General features: G+C 39.8%; 1 protein-coding gene across 1 annotated transcript in view; it reads left to right on the top strand.

The window, feature by feature from the left end:
• The window catches only part of LOC309557987 (prolyl endopeptidase FAP-like), a 163,115-nt gene that overhangs the window by 35,348 nt on the left and 109,032 nt on the right, over positions 1 to 18,735 (top strand). Inside the window, exon 3 of the mRNA XM_082260894.1 lies at positions 7,176 to 7,280. Within this exon, the coding sequence (XP_082117020.1) occupies positions 7,176 to 7,280 (105 nt within the window). The remainder of the gene's footprint in view (positions 1 to 7,175; positions 7,281 to 18,735) is intronic.

Genomic DNA, 18,735 nt, shown 5'->3' on the forward strand with positions numbered 1-18,735 from the left:
ATTGGTCAGCTATGGATTCCTCTGTATCACAGTCTGTGCCTTATATGGTATGTAGCCATCTTGGATAGACTGCCCTGCTGCGGGATGTGGTTCAGCTGACTGGATAGTTTCCTTCTAGCAGAGCCTCCGGACATCAGATTATTCCCTGGGTGTTCCCAGGTCGATCGCTGGTGGAGCGGGTCAGGAACGAGTGCTCTTAAGGCTGTGGTGGGGATCAGAAGACCGGATCGGTGCAGAGCTCCAAGGTTAAGCAGCCATCGTGGAGTCCTTCGCGCATGCACCTCGCAACATTATTTTTTTTATACAAGAAAGTAATACTTTTACCTGAAAATAATGTTAGAATTTGGTGACAGTTCCACTTTAAACGTCTAACATAAAAGGAAGCCTCTCACTACTATCATCAATTTTGTGTTGAAAAACTATTTTATAACAGTTCTGACTACTTTTTTTTATTTTCATATCAATTCAAAAATATGTATGTATTGAGAGCAGTATATCATGACACCCAATGTTGTTTTTCTGTTTTCACGTCTGCACAGCGATATGCCTTCCATATGTAGTTTGTTCCCTTACAGTTGACAGGAACACAACTCCTGCCACCCAGATGGCCAGTGCCTATGTTTTATACAGCCATTTTTTTTAACATAGCCAACCCTAATATTTCACTTTGTGATGGTAAGCAGATGGGACTTTTCAGCACCTTTGCTGATGGACAGTAAAAAAGAAAAAGAGCAATATGGAACATTTAACTAATTGCTACTAATAGTAAAATGGAACGCATGCCAGGGATAAAATTATTTCTATTGGTGTTAGTCTGAGAGAAGACCTGATAATGAAGCCCTGATACCCAATAATTATTTGTGCTTCAAATCCTTAGTATACAGTAAGTGAACTTCGGGGACCTCTGATTACTTTGTGATGAAGTTTAAGCAAAAGCCACTTATGTGCAAAAATGTTTTATATCTCCGTTCTGCTTTAGTTGTCTTTTATCTGTGTAATTAGGAAACTGCTGTGAAATGTGTATTCCAGTATTACTCACAGAAAGTAGATATTTGATAGAAAAGTTTCATGGTACATGGGGATTGATTTATCAAAAAACAAATTAAGGTTATAAATTAAGGTTGGAGTTCACTGTGACTACCCAAAAATTCTTCAGAACGAACATTTTTTACAAGAGAATATCTTTAGTGCTGACTTGCCGTTGGTGATGGTGTTGTATATTTTGGTGCAGCAGTGTTAATATTGATAATGCCAGGAAGCTAAAACCAAGTAATTTACTCTGAGCTGAACCCAAAATGAAACTTAAAGAGGCTCTACAAATTCAGTTCATCCAGAGTGACCACGGGCCTCTTGGCTGCATCTCTGATCAGTCTTCTCCTTGTATGAGCTGAAAGTTTAGAGGGACGGCCAGCTCTTCGTAGATTTGCAGTGGTCTGATACTCCTTCCATTTCAATATTATCACTTGCACAGTGCTCCTTGGGATGTTTAAAGCTTGGGAAATCTTTTTGTATCCAAATCCGGCTTTAAACTTCTCCACAACAGTATCTCAGACCTGCCTGGTGTGTTCCTTGTTCTTCATGATGCTCTCTACGCTTTAAACGGACCTCTGAGATTATCACAGTGCAGGTGCATTTATACGGAGACTTGATTACACACAGGTGGATTCTATTTATCATCATTAGTCATTTAGGTCAACATTGGATCATTCAGAGATCCTCACTGAACTTCTGGAGAGAGTTTGCTGCACTGAAAGTAAAGGGGCTGAATAATTTTGCACGCCCAATTTTTCAGTTTTTTATTTGTTAAAAAAGTTTGAAATATGCAATAAATTTAATTCCACTTCATGATTGTGTCCCACTTGTTGATTATTCACAAAAAATTACAGTTTTATATCTTTATGTTTGAAGCCTGAAATGTGGCAAAAGGTCGCAAAGTTCAAGGGGGCCAAATACTTTTGCAAGGCACTGTATGTGGTGAATGTCCTCCCATTACAAATACAGCTGTTGGGAATCTTCATTACCCTCCATCCTGTTGTTTGCAGGACAGGCTGAATATCACAATAATGCTCCCCTTAGTGACCGTTTAAACTGTGCGCATGTGTCCTCTCCCAGCTCCAACTGAGCTTAGAAGGCTGCACACTGAACATTTTGAAAAGCACAGAGTGGCAACTAATTTCAGCTGGAGTTGGGGGAGAGGACTCATTGCACATGCACATAGTTGGAACTGCCCATGGTGGCCACTAGGAGGCCTATTATTGTCCTGGAAACAGCAGGAATGAGTGGCCAGTGTTTTTTTTTTTCTGGCAAGGACAGTGCCTTGCAAAAGTATTCACCCCTTGACGTTTTACCTATATTGTTACGTTACAGCCTTAAGTTCAATGTTTTGTTAATCTGAATTTTATGTGATGGATCAGAACACAATAGTCTAAGTTGGTGAAGTGAAATGATAAAAATATATACATAAAACTATTTTATAGAAATAGAAAACAGAAAGTTGACATGTGCGTATGTATTTACCCCCTTTGTTATGAAGCCCATAAAAAACTGGTGCAACCATTTACCTTCAGGAGTTACATAATTAGTGAAATGATGTCCACCTGTGTCACATGATCTGTCATTACATATACACACCTTTTTTGAAAGGCCCCAGAGGCTGCAATACCTAGGCAAGATGCACCACTAACCAAACACTGCCGTGAAGACCAAGGAACTCTCCAAACAAGTAAGGGACAATGTTGTTAAGAGGTACAACTCAGGGTTAGGTTATAAAAAATATCCAAATCTTTGATGATGCCCAGGAGCACCATCAAATCTATCATAACCAAATGGAAAGAATATGGCACAACAGCAAACCTGCCAAGAGACGGCCGCCCACCAAAACACACGGACCGGGCAAGGAGGGCATTAATCAGAAAGGCAGCACAGAGACCTAAGGTAACCCTGGAGAGGTTCCACAGCAGAGACTGGAGTATCTATCCATAGGAGGACAATAGGCCGTATACTCCATAGAATTGGGCTTTTTGGCAGAGAGGCCAGAAGAAAGCCATTACTTTCAGCAAAAAACAAAAATGGTACGTTTTGAGTTTGTGAAAATGCATGTGGGAGACTCCCAAAATGTATGCAGGAAGGTGCTCTGGTCTGATGAGACTAAAATTGAACTTTTCAGCCATCAAAGAAAATGCTATGTCTGGCGCAAACCCAACACATCACATCACCCAAAGAACACCATCCCCACATGGTGGTGGCAGTATCATGCTGTGGGGATGTTTATCCAGGTCTGGGAAACTGGTCAGAGTTGAGGGAAAGATGGATGGTGCTAAATACTACTTCCAAGTGCTCTCCTCCAGCACTGACAGATCCACCGTCACTGCCATTGCTTCATCTGCTGCTACCGCCATCTTCCCCACTGCTCCGTCCAAGATTGACGTCTTTCCATTTTACACACTGGGCGGCCACTGATGTAGTTTCTCCTGATGCATGTACACTGAAGTGACATCATTGTGGATCCATTTTTGGCATCTTATAGGTGCCAGGTGTGCAAGGGAAGTGCCATAGGCAGTGTATACACCACAAATAGTGCTCAGAAAATGGGAAAAGCCTACAAACTCTCCTCTACAAAACATTTCACCACCTAGCAGTTTTTTAAGAGTTTAGTTCTATGCTGTGCTCAATCAAAAGATTTTGTTAGTAGTTTTGTTATCGGCAGTGGTCTACAGTTACTTAAAGCTGACAGTGGAATGTTGGGTAGAGTTACAGTTCCGTGGTCCAAACAAATTAACAACTTGCTTGGGGATTAGTCAAAGTATCCTTTCCATGTACATATAATAATATATGTGCATGAAAAGGATACTTTGACTAATTGCTTTTTATTTTCCATTAATGTAGAACACTTTTTCCAGGCATAGTGTCAAGTGCCTATAGCCACTCTTAAATAGAAAGATTATTAGCAAAGCCACTAATATTAATTAGCAGCACAATTAAGTAGAGGTATTTACCAATAATAGTCATTTTGCTTGTCCATAAATTGATTTATTTCACTAATAACTATCTTTCAAATACTTTCTCTGGAGCTAAAAATACTAATTAACCATTTAGCAAATAGTTGTCTTAAAGCGGAGTTCCACCCTGGGACATTTTTTTTTAATAAAAATACCCCCGGGACAGTCAGGGCTAGTGCATTCCACAATGGATAGCCTCTGATCTGTCCCGGGTTGCACTTACCTGCAAGAAGAAATACTTACCTTGAAAATGGTTTGTCCAGCGCTGCCATCTCAGGTGTGGGCAGCTTGAAGCCAGCGCGATCCTCTTCTGTGTCCTCTTCCATCTTCTTCGGTCCCACGATGCCCTGCACCGGCTCCGCCGTCACTTCCGGTGCCGCAGCGTCACCCCTGCACAGCTTCTGGGCATGCCCAGAAGCTGTTTAGCAAGGTATGACGGCGCCTGCACCGGAACTGACGTCAGGGGCCGGTGCAGGCACATTGATTCCTGGGAGCGATGACGTTCAGCTCCCAGGAATCATTGCAAAGCCAGGAAGTGACGAATCGCCGTGGCCGCAGAGGGGAGGAAGAGTAAGTAAGGTAAGTATATTTTCTTCTAAACCAGGTAAGTAAAAAAAAAAAAAAATTGCGATTATCCATTTGTTTTTCAGGTGACCCGGAGCAAGAAGATGGAGGTAAGTTTAATTTTAGGGTGGAACTCCGCTTTAAGGTGTGTGTGTATATATATATATATATATATATATATATATATATATATATATATATATATTAGTGTATAACATATTACAAGCACCTGATCCAACAACCAGATTGATAACACTCATCCATCCCTGCTAATGTATTGAAAACCACTCAGTATAATACTGCTTATACGATATACACTATATTACCAAAAGTATTGGGACGCCTGCCTTTAGACGAACATGATCTTTAATGGCATCCCAGTCTTAGTCCATAGGGTTCAATATTATGTTGGCCCACCCTTTGCAGCTATAACAGCTTTTACTCTTCTGGGAGGGCTGTCCACAAGGTTTAGAAGTGTCTCTGGGAATGTTTGACCATTCTTCCAGAAGCGCATTTGTGAGGTCAGGCACCGATGAGGAGGTCCATAAAGACATGGATAAGCGAGTTTGGGGTGGAGGAACTTGACTGACCTCAACCTGATAGAACACCTTTGGGATGAGCTAGAACAGGGACTGCAGGCCGACTTGTCCAACATCAGTGCCTGACCTCACAAATTATTCCCATAGACACACTCCTAAACCTTGTGGACAGCCTTCACAGAAAGAGTTGAAGCTGTTATAGCTGCAAAGGGTGGGCCAACTCAGTATTGAACCCTAAGGACTAAGACTTGTGGTAATATAGTGTGTGTGGGTGTGCATATATATATATATATATATATATATATATATGTATTGCAACTTAGATTTAGGTTTAGCTTCAGATGTGGTGGCTGCATATTAAATAGTTACCTAAATACATCGTTGGTAAGTTGAATAAAGACACTGGTCCACCCAGTTCAGCCTGAGTATGTGCGTGTGTTTATGTCACTACCATTTTCAGTATCCCTGTACTACGTGTTCGCGAAAGCTGGCCATAAATGGGTCAGCTTTTTTTGTTCCACCAGCAGGGTGAATGAAAAAAAACAATTACCCGCTGTGTCATTTTTTTCTGACAGCAGGCAGACTTCGCACTGATCAGTGCTGCAGTCTATAACCTGCAGCACTGATTGAGTGCAAAGTTTCCAACAGGGTGGTTAAACAGAAGTTGATAGATTGATTTCTGTTTAACACAGTTACCATACATGGATCAAAATTGCTGCATTTTTATCTAGGTATGGCCAGCTGAGAAACACATCTAAAAGATTTTTTAACCATTTGCGGAACGCCCCATGCATATATATATATATATATATATATATATATATATATATATATAGTGTCAGGATGTCCGCTCTGTTCCGCATCATGTGCATGATCCAGCATTTCCGGGTAGGGGGCACGCACATGCATGCAACGCCGGACTGTGCTGTGATTCAGTACAACACAAGTGGTTGAACAGGTCGCGGCCAATGATTTATGTTTACTAACAACACAGAGCTCTGTACACAGAGCAGCAATGTGGCTTTGGCAATAAAACCTGGAAGTTGATTGGTTTCTTTGCACAAGTGTGACTGATTTTGCACTCTCTAGCTTTAGTTAATAAACCCCTTAGTGTCAGATTGTCCGCCGCACTATCACAGCCCACTATGCTGATCACCCCCATTACTAGTAAAAAAAAAAAAAAAAACATAAAAATTCCAGTATATATATACCATCATTTATAGATGCTATAACTTTCACGCAAACCATTTAATATACACTTATGGGGATTTATTTTTACCAAAGACATGTAGCAGAATACATTTTGGCTCAAATTTATGAAGAAAGTTTATTTTTTTATTGGATATGTTTTATAGCAGAAGGAAAAAATATATATATATATATATATTTTTTTTTGCAAAATTTTTTATCTTATTTTGTTCATATCGCAGAAAATAAAAAACCCTGGAGTGATCAAATACCGCAAAAAGAAAGCTCTATTTGTTTTAAAAAAATTACATACATTTAATTTGTGTAATCTTGCATGACCATGCAGTTTAGTAGTGCAGTTCCAAATAGCAAAAAATGCCCTGGATATGAAGGGGGTAAAATCTCCTGGAGGTCAAGTTTGTAATACATCTACACTCCCTGCTAACACCACCAACTGAGGTAGGAAGTTCTACATCCTTACTGCTCTAACAGTGAAGAAACTTTCACAGTTTACGATTGAACTCTTTCTCATCCAAGTTCATTGTGTGGCTGTTTCTTCTTTATAGACCTTAAATAGTTTCCTTCCTATGCTAGAAGGTAGCTGTGATTGCTGATAACATGGTTTGATACATCAGCTCAATACACAGGGAATTACAAGGACTCTGAAATTCTGGAAGGGTCAACAGAAATATTTATGTGCATGCAGAAAATGTAATTAGCCTCATAAAAAGAGAACTAATGCAGCCATCACATCTGAGGCCTGGTAAGCTGCAATATATTTAATTTATGTTTTGGGATAGATATACTTTAATTTTGGATAATTTGTGAGGGTATACATGAACTAGTCATTTCTCAATAATGTATTGTTATTCTATTTATTTTAAAGGTACCAATCAAAAAAACCGTCCAGATGGTCTTCAAGCTCTGACACTTAATGATGTGTTTGGGAAAAGATTTTATACTCAGCATTATGTTCATCAGTGGATATCAGGTATGACTTTTATAGATCATTTGCATATCTATCTATCTATCTATCTATCTATCTATCTATCTATCTATCTATCTATCTATCTATCTATCTATCTATCTATCTATCTATCTATCTATCTATCTATCTATCTATCTATCTATCTATCTATCTATCTATCTATCTATCTATCTATCTATCTATCTATCTATCTATCTATCTATCTATCTATCTATCTATCTGAGCAATTTAGTGTTTTACTTTTATTAAAGCCGAATTTTAGGGAAAATATGTAAACATATATGGGAGCCGTTCTACCTGCCAAAGGAATTGCATTTCTGTCAATTAAAGTAGAACTACAGGCAAAATGTTTTTTTTTTGTTTCATTTTGGATAGAGCAAGGGAGGATTATAACCCCTGTCAGATTTTTTTTTCACCATCTGTGTCTTATTGCAGAGATTTACTTTCACTTCCTGTCCCATAGCCAAACAGGAAGTAGGAGGACAATTGAGGGAATTCCTTAGGGACCCCCAGGTCACTAGTCCCCATTGGAAGATTCCCCCATCATTATTTTTCTGGGGACAACCTAAAATGTGGGGTTTTCTTTTACTTTCACCCTCCCCCCCCCATCCGCTCTGTGTGCTGATCTCCCTCCGATGAGATGTGATGTAAGTATCCCAGGAGGCTGTAGGACCAGGTACATGCCTAGGCCAGAATGTGTGTGTGTGTGTGTGGGGGGGGGGGGGGGGTGTCAGGGCTAAAAGCTGCTTGGGGAGGGGGGATGTTAGAGTGGAACTAACTCCTAGTCTTGGCAGGGCCAGGCCTAGGCCGGAAACCTAACAGTGCTTATTTCCAGCACAAAAATAAATAAAAAGGTAAAAATCGGAATAATGAAATTAGCTTTTGTGTAAGAGGGTGGGGGGGCTAAAATAAAAAAAAAGGTTGTTGGAGTGAGTTTAGTTCTGCTTTAAACCTGATACGTAACCCTCAGTCTAAATGAAATGAGCGATGAAAGTGAAGCCTAGCACTGAAATTAGTCCTGAAACCTAAGACGAACACCACATTTAAACTCTAGTTGTAAATCAAGTGGCAAATTGCTAAAACTAAATTTTCTTTTCTCCTTCCAAATTTCCTTCCTTTATTTCAGGTACTTATATAGTGCCGCCAATTTATGCAGCGCTTTACATATACATTGTACATTCACATCAGTCCCTACTCTCAAGGAGCTTACAATGTAAGCTACCTAACTCACATTCATACAGTGCATACACTGTACTAGGGCCAATTTAGACAGGAGCCAATATATTGCTTCTTTTTTTTTCTGAAAAAAAATGCTTTTTTCAGGAAAATATTTACTTCAGCTATGAAAAATCTCTGTATATATTTTTATATATAGTATATATCACTGATATATTACACCATGGATGTCTTATTCTTTTATATATAATGGGGGTAATTTACTAAACCTGAAGCAGATGGAATCAGAAGAAAAGTAACCAATCAGCTTCTAACTTTAGCGTGTTCAGTTAACCGCTTGCCGGCCGTATAACTTATAGATAGAGTGGCAAGGCAGCTCTGCTGCACAGGATCATGTACCTAGTACGTGATTCTGCACTTCCCGAGTCTGGGACTCTGCCTACAACCCACTCCTGTGGGAGCTGATCTGCGGGTACCGTGGACTCGATGTGCGCCAGCATCATTAGGCAGAGAGCCTGAACCACCGGTGATCTGTGAACAAGGCAGATCGCTGTTCTGTCAATAGTAAAGACATTGATCCTGTGTTCCTGCAAAGCAGGAACATGGATCAATGCCTTCCCCTAGTAAAAGCACCTCCCACACAGTACACAAGCACTGACTAGGCACACAGTTAACCATTTGATCACCCCTAATGTTAACCCATTTCCCAGCCAGTGTCATAGTACAATGACAGTGCACATTTTTAGCACAGATCACTGTAATAATGTCACTAGTCCCCAAAAAGTGTCAAAAGTGTCCGATTTGTCCGCCGCAATATTGCAGTTCTGCTTTAGGTGGGTGATCGCCACCACCACCAAAAAAAATAAATAACTATATAAAAATTCCTTATACATATCCATAGTTTGTAGACGCTATAAGTTCTGTGCAAACCAATCAATGTACGCATTATGGGATTTTTTCTTACCAAAAATCAGAATACATATTGGCCTAAATTTTTACATGTTTTTTATTGGATAGGTTTTATAGCAGAAAGTAAAAAATGTTGTTATTTTTTCAAATATGTCGGTCATTTTTTGTTTATAGCACAAAAAAATAAAAACCGCAGAGGTGATCAAATGCCACCAAAAGGAAGCTTTACTTTCAGGAAAAAGGGACATACATTTTATTTGGGTGCAGTGTTGCACGACTGCTCAATTGTCAGTTAAAGTAACACAGTGCTGTATTGCAAAAAGTGGCTTGGTCATGAAGGGGGGTACATCTTTTGGTGGTCAAGTAGTTAAACTTTGAAATTGAAAGCTACAGTAGAAGCTGGTTAGTTGCCATGCACAGCTGCTCCAGTCTTAGTAAATTCCTCCCAATTTATTTAAATTCCAGTGCATCTATTTTTCTTATTTCAGTATTGGTTGGACATAAGTCCATTTGATTATTCACTGGGTGTCAAAGGGAATGTAGCTCTAAGATATACAGCCCTTTTTTCCGGCCTTCATGGCCCTTGCACAAGAGGGTGTCACAGTTCTTCCTAGAATTCAGCAATAGGAGTGTGACCTCCTTGCAATGAGCTCAGTGGTGGGATGAAGTCAGGAGCTATGTAGGAGTTATCTTGCTGATAGAATGCTCAAGAGATATATAAAATTGACAGATTGATAAACGGACTGGTGTCCACCCAGTTCTAGAACATTCATTCCGGGTAGACTTACCCTTTAAAATACAGTCACCAGTTCAGTGTGTAGATAAGAACAAGAATTCTAATCTTAGTTTGAACAGAGAAAAGTGAAAAATGTTATGAAACCTGGATTACGTTCAAATTTATTTTAGTGGATTGCTGACATTAACAGATGTTCAATTTGAATAACTAGCTGCTAATGAATCCTTCCACATGTCCCTTGAAAAGTTATTTTATGACACTTCTTAAAGTACATTTGACAAATGTTCTAACTAAATACATATATTTTGGGGTGGTGAGCCTATGTGCCGATGTGCCTGGCAAGGAACCAATTGAGTATTTACATCTGTTCTTAAGAATAAATATTGGCTGTTTTACTAAACCTTTATTAGATAATGTAAGTCTGCTGGGACTGATACCGCCCATACATCTGAGATTTTGTGATATATGTTTCTATAATTTCACATCTTTTAATAAAGAGCATCAAATGAGACAGAAATATGTTTCTGAGATGTAGAAAATTCTGAGTGATCTAAAAGCCTAAAATGTTTCCTTATGGTCACCAACTTTGTAGGTAAAACACAGAAATGGCAAATATATTAAATGCTTACTTGCAGTGTTTTTGTCCATGAATTATTTTTTTCTTTGCTTGCAATCTTGCTTCGGAAAAAGTAAATTCCCTAGCACAACCCCCTCCCTCCTGGCATCCCATAGTCCTCTCCTTTCTGAGAGTGGCTAATTGCTGACTGTGCTGGCTCTGCATCTCCAGAGGGAAGGAGAATCATATAGACTTAATTTAGGGCTCTTTCACACGGCCGCTCCGCTTGTCCGCAAATTTTTTTGCGGATGATTTGTGGACATAATGTAAGTCAATGGCATTGCGGATGTCAGCGGAATACCATCCGCTGACATCCGATTTTCCTCCTTTCAGTTCTGTTCCGTTTTTTGGAACGGAGCAGAACCCTATTTTTCCTCCAAGTAAAAAACGGAAAGGAAGGAAAATCGGATGTCAGCGGTGTCATCCGCTGACATCCGCAATGTCCATAGACTTACATTATGTCCGCATATCATCCGCAAACGGATGGGATGATATGCGGACACACGGAGCGGATGACAGAAATGTCATCCGCTCCGTGAAAAAAAAAAAAAAAAGTCCTGCAGCGGAGCTTTCACCGGGAGCGGCCGTGTGAAAGAGCCCTTACACTTAAGGCTGGTAGTAAAAATATGTGGTTGAGCTGCATTTGTATCGCCCATCCCCTCTCCATTGAGCTGCAAAGGCAATGGATGGGGGTGCACACATGCTGCAGCTGCGATACTTTGGCAAAAATTTTACAAAAATCAACCAATCACCCAAGCCCCCACCCCCGTCACAAACGGCCAGCAGTACCGCCCTCTGAACGTGACTCATTCAACTGAATGGAACTGCACCTCAAGCCCCCCCCCCCCTCCTGCAATGCATGCAGTTGTGGTAGCTTGGTGTACATTTTTAGGAGTTAAAACCTCCAGCGAGAAGATGACATAACCCCTCCTCACCACCTATCAAACACCCTCTGGAAAGCAAGCCATGGCGAATCGTTCTTTAGAAGGCGACACAAGTGTAAATGAGCCCATAGAGTGCCAGTTTAGTGACTGCTCTGAGTCTGCTGGGGCTGCTGACGTCATAACCAAGATGCAGCAGCAGTCTCGTAGGCTTTTAGCTGTCTACCCAGGAAAGTAATATACATAAATATGTTACATTCACATACAATCCTATGGAAGATAGGGTTTTTTAATGAATGGTCTGGTAACAGGGCCCATTTAGACAGCAATAGGATAGTTAAGTGATTAAAGTGGTTGAAGGCAGAAGGTTTTTCTATCTTACTACATTCTATGCAGTAAGGTAAAAAAAAAAAATACTTCTGCATGCAGCTTCCCCCGCAGCCTCCCCTAAATACATATCTGAGCCCGATCTCGATCCAGCAATGTGCGTGAGAGCCCAGGCTCTCTCAAGCTTCATTGGTTCAGAAACAGCAGCAGGAGCCATTGGCCCCCACTGCTGTCAATCAGAGCCAGTGAGAATGGACGGGGGGTGGGGACGAGCCCTGCTCCCTGTGTCTTGTGCACACAAAGAACAGGGGGGGGCACTCAGTGGGGGGAGGAGCCTGTGCAAAACCAGTGCACAGAGCAGGTAAATATGACATGTTTGTTATTTAAAAAAAAAAAGAAACGCAAACATTTAATATTACTTTAACACTAATGCCTTCCAACACTGGGGTCTTAGGTTTATTCCAACTAGGAATGCCAACTGCATGAAGGCTGATTGGATCTGACTTGTGATGATTAGAGTGATTTAACTGGAATTGATTTTGCAGTGAAGTTACCAATTTCACCTTTTTGAAATTTTGTCAAAATAAGTCTCACATTTTGCAATATATATACTACTTGTAAAGGGAAAAGAAATAGGGCTCAAAGATTGAGGGGGACTTTGCAATAAGGGTGCTGGTAGAACAAATATAATGGTACAATTAGAATATCAAAAAATATTAATTTTATTAGGGAAAATAAATCATTAAAAATTAGCGTACTGTATTCAAACAGATACACAGTATCAATAAAAAACATATACCATTTCAGACCATGTTCTTATATACAGTTTAAATACCATAAAGTGTACAACAATTTCTACAAAAGGGTAAACCGTGTAGGGATTTATCCTGTACCGCAGAATATTGATGTTTTGTGCGGAGATGTGGAGATATCCACACGTTCAACCCGACATGTTTCGCGGCCAGTAGCCGCTTCCTCAGGGGTATTGTTTTACGCACATAGAGAAGGAAATATTTGTTACACACAAATTTTATGGTAAGAACACTGAAGTGGAAAAAAGAGAAAAAAAAACAACATTGGGTAAGTATAAATATTCAAATAATTTTCCATAATGTTAATGGTGTAGATATTAATACATTACATTACAACATAACATTAAATGTTTTACAAGTATGTCCTGCTGAGATAAATTGATCAAATATGGAAAAAAATAGTGTATATCACACCTGTCTAGTATATGGTCAGTCACCAGAGTGGTATCATGTCAGGACCGCAAGGTAGAGGGGAGGACCCCCCCGAGGCGGATACGGGAGCGTAGCCAAAGAGGAGGGCAACACTGCTGGGGTAAGGACTTATATGTCTAGAATTGAAGAAAAATATGTAAAGAAACAGATATTGGTATGGATCCTATATGGTATATAAGGTTCCATATATTAATTTGTACAAATATCTAAATATGAAACTTTAATCATAATCTTACCCAAACTGCTCCCAAGAAATTGAGTATGGGCAGGGGCGGGCAAAGATATGGTAACAACCATACATATAGAGGGTAAAACAGGCAGGTTCTTATATTTTTTGCCACCTGGAAATAAATAGGACGGGTAATGTCACATAGTAAAATAGTTCTATAAAATAGAACACACACCATGTGCTCCACCCATCATGCAGTAGTTGTAAACATAGTGAAAAAGTAGTCCAGATTAAGTGCTTGGTGGAACCCTTAATATGATGTATAATCACGTGAAATATCAATATGGAATCATCTAGTAACTTATATAAAAAATTGTGATGAAGTATTCGAAAGTAGGGATCCATCAAGCATACAGTATGAAAGAGAGGGGAGAAGATGTGACCGTGAAGGTATCCAAGAAAGTATGAGAGAGCAAGGAAACAAGTAGACCTGGTAAGATGGATAAGTAGACCAAACATCACAGAGAGTGGTGTCTTGGTCCAAATAGGTTTGAAATCAATCGTAGGATTACCTGCAATGATGTGTCGACGAGGCGTCCCGACCCTGCAATGCAAGGAGAGACGCCCGCGTCGCCGCCTAAATGGGGAAAGCTCCACCCAGATGACGTATAATGCGAGCGTGTCGCCGAGTCATCTGGGCTGGCGCCGGGAAGTGCGTGCGTGCGCGTCAATCGCGCCTGCGCACTGGCCAGCGGTCCAAACGTCATCGCCGCGCGACTGCAGGATCCATGGAAACAACAACGCCATGTCAGCAAGTCGGGGCGTGACGGAGACAGCCGGCGCATCCCTCCAAAAACATAGGGATGATGCCCGACGTCACGTACCCGCCATAGGGGGAGGCACCCAAAGCGATCCTAAAGACATGGATAACTGACTTCTGGTGACAGGGACCAAAAACAAAGAAAAAATTCCCAAAACGATCCAATATCTCAGGGGACAAGAATGTGTACAAATCAATATTATTCATATTAAGTACAATTCCGGATGTCAGACACAACACATTTTTGAATATATACATACATGGTATACAAGAATAATTGCATGTACCACTGTATACAGAAATAAATTAATAAGCAATGAGGAATACATCTCACTGAAAAAGAACCAAAAGTTTTATCCAGGCATAATATATCTTGGAAAATAAAACCCTAGGTATAAAGTTTTATGGATCTTTATAACATGGCTAGGTGAAGCCGGGCAGGAAGGGGAAAGAAAGACACTGTCTTTCTTTCCCCTTCCTGCCCGGCTTCACCTAGCCATGTTATAAAGATCCATAAAACTTTATACCTAGGGTTTTATTTTCCAAGATATATTATGCCTGGATAAAACTTTTGGTTCTTTTTCAGTGAGATGTATTCCTCATTGCTTATTAATTTATTTCTGTATACAGTGGTACATGCAATTATTCTTGTATACCATGTATGTATATATTCAAAAATGTGTTGTGTCTGACATCCGGAATTGTACTTAATATGAATAATATTGATTTGTACACATTCTTGTCCCCTGAGATATTGGATCGTTTTGGGAATTTTTTCTTTGTTTTTGGTCCCTGTCACCAGAAGTCAGTTATCCATGTCTTTAGGATCGCTTTGGGTGCCTCCCCCTATGGCGGGTACGTGACGTCGGGCATCATCCCTATGTTTTTGGAGGGATGCGCCGGCTGTCTCCGTCACGCCCCGACTTGCTGACATGGCGTTGTTGTTTCCATGGATCCTGCAGTCGCGCGGCGATGACGTTTGGACCGCTGGCCAGTGCGCAGGCGCGATTGACGCGCACGCACGCACTTCCCGGCGCCAGCCCAGATGACTCGGCGACACGCTCGCATTATACGTCATCTGGGTGGAGCTTTCCCCATTTAGGCGGCGACGCGGGCGTCTCTCCTTGCATTGCAGGGTCGGGACGCCTCGTCGACACATCATTGCAGGTAATCCTACGATTGATTTCAAACCTATTTGGACCAAGACACCACTCTCTGTGATGTTTGGTCTACTTATCCATCTTACCAGGTCTACTTGTTTCCTTGCTCTCTCATACTTTCTTGGATACCTTCACGGTCACATCTTCTCCCCTCTCTTTCATACTGTATGCTTGATGGATCCCTACTTTCGAATACTTCATCACAATTTTTTATATAAGTTACTAGATGATTCCATATTGATATTTCACGTGATTATACATCATATTAAGGGTTCCACCAAGCACTTAATCTGGACTACTTTTTCACTATGTTTACAACTACTGCATGATGGGTGGAGCACATGGTGTGTGTTCTATTTTATAGAACTATTTTACTATGTGACATTACCCGTCCTATTTATTTCCAGGTGGCAAAAAATATAAGAACCTGCCTGTTTTACCCTCTATATGTATGGTTGTTACCATATCTTTGCCCGCCCCTGCCCATACTCAATTTCTTGGGAGCAGTTTGGGTAAGATTATGATTAAAGTTTCATATTTAGATATTTGTACAAATTAATATATGGAACCTTATATACCATATAGGATCCATACCAATATCTGTTTCTTTACATATTTTTCTTCAATTCTAGACATATAAGTCCTTACCCCAGCAGTGTTGCCCTCCTCTTTGGCTACGCTCCCGTATCCGCCTCGGGGGGGGTCCTCCCCTCTACCTTGCGGTCCTGACATGATACCACTCTGGTGACTGACCATATACTAGACAGGTGTGATATACACTATTTTTTTCCATATTTGATCAATTTATCTCAGCAGGACATACTTGTAAAACATTTAATGTTATGTTGTAATGTAATGTATTAATATCTACACCATTAACATTATGGAAAATTATTTGAATATTTATACTTACCCAATGTTGTTTTTTTTTCTCTTTTTTCCACTTCAGTGTTCTTACCATAAAATTTGTGTGTAACAAATATTTCCTTCTCTATGTGCGTAAAACAATACCCCTGAGGAAGCGGCTACTGGCCGCGAAACATGTCGGGTTGAACGTGTGGATATCTCCACATCTCCGCACAAAACATCAATATTCTGCGGTACAGGATAAATCCCTACACGGTTTACCCTTTTGTAGAAATTGTTGTACACTTTATGGTATTTAAACTGTATATAAGAACATGGTCTGAAATGGTATATGTTTTTTATTGATGCTGTGTATCTGTTTGAATACAGTACGCTAATTTTTAATGATTTATTTTCCCTAATAAAATTAATATTTTTTGATATTCTAATTGTACCATTATATTTGTTCTACCAGCACCCTTATTGCAAAGTCCCCCTCAATCTTTGAGCCCTATTTCTTTTCCCTTTACATATTCAATTGGGACGTGGTGCTTTGACTATTTATACAATCTATGAGTCTGTCTCCCTTTGCTTATATATACTACTTGGATGAAATTTGCTTACAAAACCATCGTGATCAATAGCTCTGCTTCTAAACAGACCCAACCATAAGGCTAATGCAAACTGATTCTTGATAAACAGGGTCATGTGATTACATGTGTTGACTTTGTTTATAAATAAAGGTTTAGCATTGGGGTGAGGATTAGCATAGGGTTGGGGTTCCTCTGTTCCCCTATAACTCCATGTTCCCAGTTATTGAAGGGTACACGATAGTTGAATGGAGCTTCTGTAATCCTCAGAAAGCCATATAAAGCCATCTGCACCTCTTAAAAAATCCCCAGAAAACATTTTGCCTTATTTATTGACTCCCATAAATGTAGCAGAAATGTTTAGATGAAATTTGACTGAAATGTCCCAGTTTTTTATAACATCAACTTTCAAGGAAATGGAATATCCTAATTTTGCTTATCCCTACCCCTGACCAAATCTGGCTATAGACATTTTTCAGACACAAGCAGATACATTTGCACCATATAGATTAAAGAAATAAACAGCTGGGTCTAACATAAATAGTTTTTTCAACATCTTCATTTACATATTATTTACGTTAAAGATGTACAATAGAGGTTGGGACAATAAAATAGCCAGTAGTGACACCAACATCCTGTGCAATGATAGGTGGTTGGGTCTTGGAACTACAAGAATGAGAATATTTTATCCCACTAGTGTTTATAGCAGATCTCCGGGCGTTACCATTTTAATTTTTATATATTCCTCATAAATACACATTATGTATACAAAAATGACTATGAAAACCAGATATTACCTTGCAAATGTATCAGCTGCCCCCTCAATAATACATACATTGTGTAGCACCCTCTTATTGTTAGGCCACTAGTCTAAATTTCATTTTTGGCTTCATTGTAGTGAGAAGAGCAGTGATTTATTTTTTTCTGTTCAGGGTTTCGTAAGCTGGGTGTTTGATTCCTCCCACCGGCTTCTGGAGAAAGAATTGGGGGAAGGGGAATATGAATAAAACGTAATAAGGCTATCGGCAAGGTTTGTAACATAATATAAAGTAATGTGTGAACACTTCCACAACATCATAGTAATGTAATACACAGAGCCGATGCCCATTTCCCTAAATATAGGGGAAAAGGTAAAAAAAGGGGGGGACAGTTGGGACTTTAAATGAAGTGCATACAAATGGTTGGGATATGTAACATGACTAAAATGATTATAAAAGTGGGTCCACAACATAGTGACAAAGAAACACAATTTAATGATGCAGGTCATCAATAATACAAATATCCACATAGGGCATAGGTACATACATATGGAAATGGATAAATATTGCAGTAAAAACAACATGGAATAGATACATATTGCACAGATAATAACAAGCTGGTATGGCAACTCCAAATTCATAAATCAGACAGACAGCAATGCTGATTCCAGAAAGTAGTATAGTATCAGATATGTTCACATCATAGAATATTGAAATTCCAGGTGATTAGGTATTTGGGTGTATGGTAAACATCATAACCTCAACACATTTCGTGGACGTGTTTCAATATGTATGTATGCAAGTCCCAACTGTCCCCCCCTTTTTTTACCTTTTCCCCTATATTTAGGGAAACTGGGGCATCGGCTCTGTGTATTACATTACTATGATGTTGTGGAAGTGTTCACACATACTTTATATTATGTTACAAACCTTGCCGATAGCCTTATTACGTTTTATTCATATTCCCCTTCCCCCAATTCCTTCATGAATAGGGATGGAGGCATACAGCCTTGGCTAGGCGAAGCCTCATTTAAAGTCACAACTTTTTTCTTTTTCTTTGTTGGCTTCTGGAGAAAGTTACCAGAATATAGGGCAGGAAATTCAAATGACCATTATGAATATTTATCAAGCTCTGTTTAATCCCTAAAAGGAGGAATCCATAAGTTGGCTGGGGAGTCGATAAAGGTTTGGGAAGCCTTGCCAGAGTGTTCTTTCCTCTCCAGGGA

Source organism: Pelophylax lessonae (genome assembly GCF_965119305.1).
Source record: "Pelophylax lessonae genome assembly, chromosome: 6".
NCBI lineage: Eukaryota > Metazoa > Chordata > Amphibia > Anura > Ranidae > Pelophylax > Pelophylax lessonae.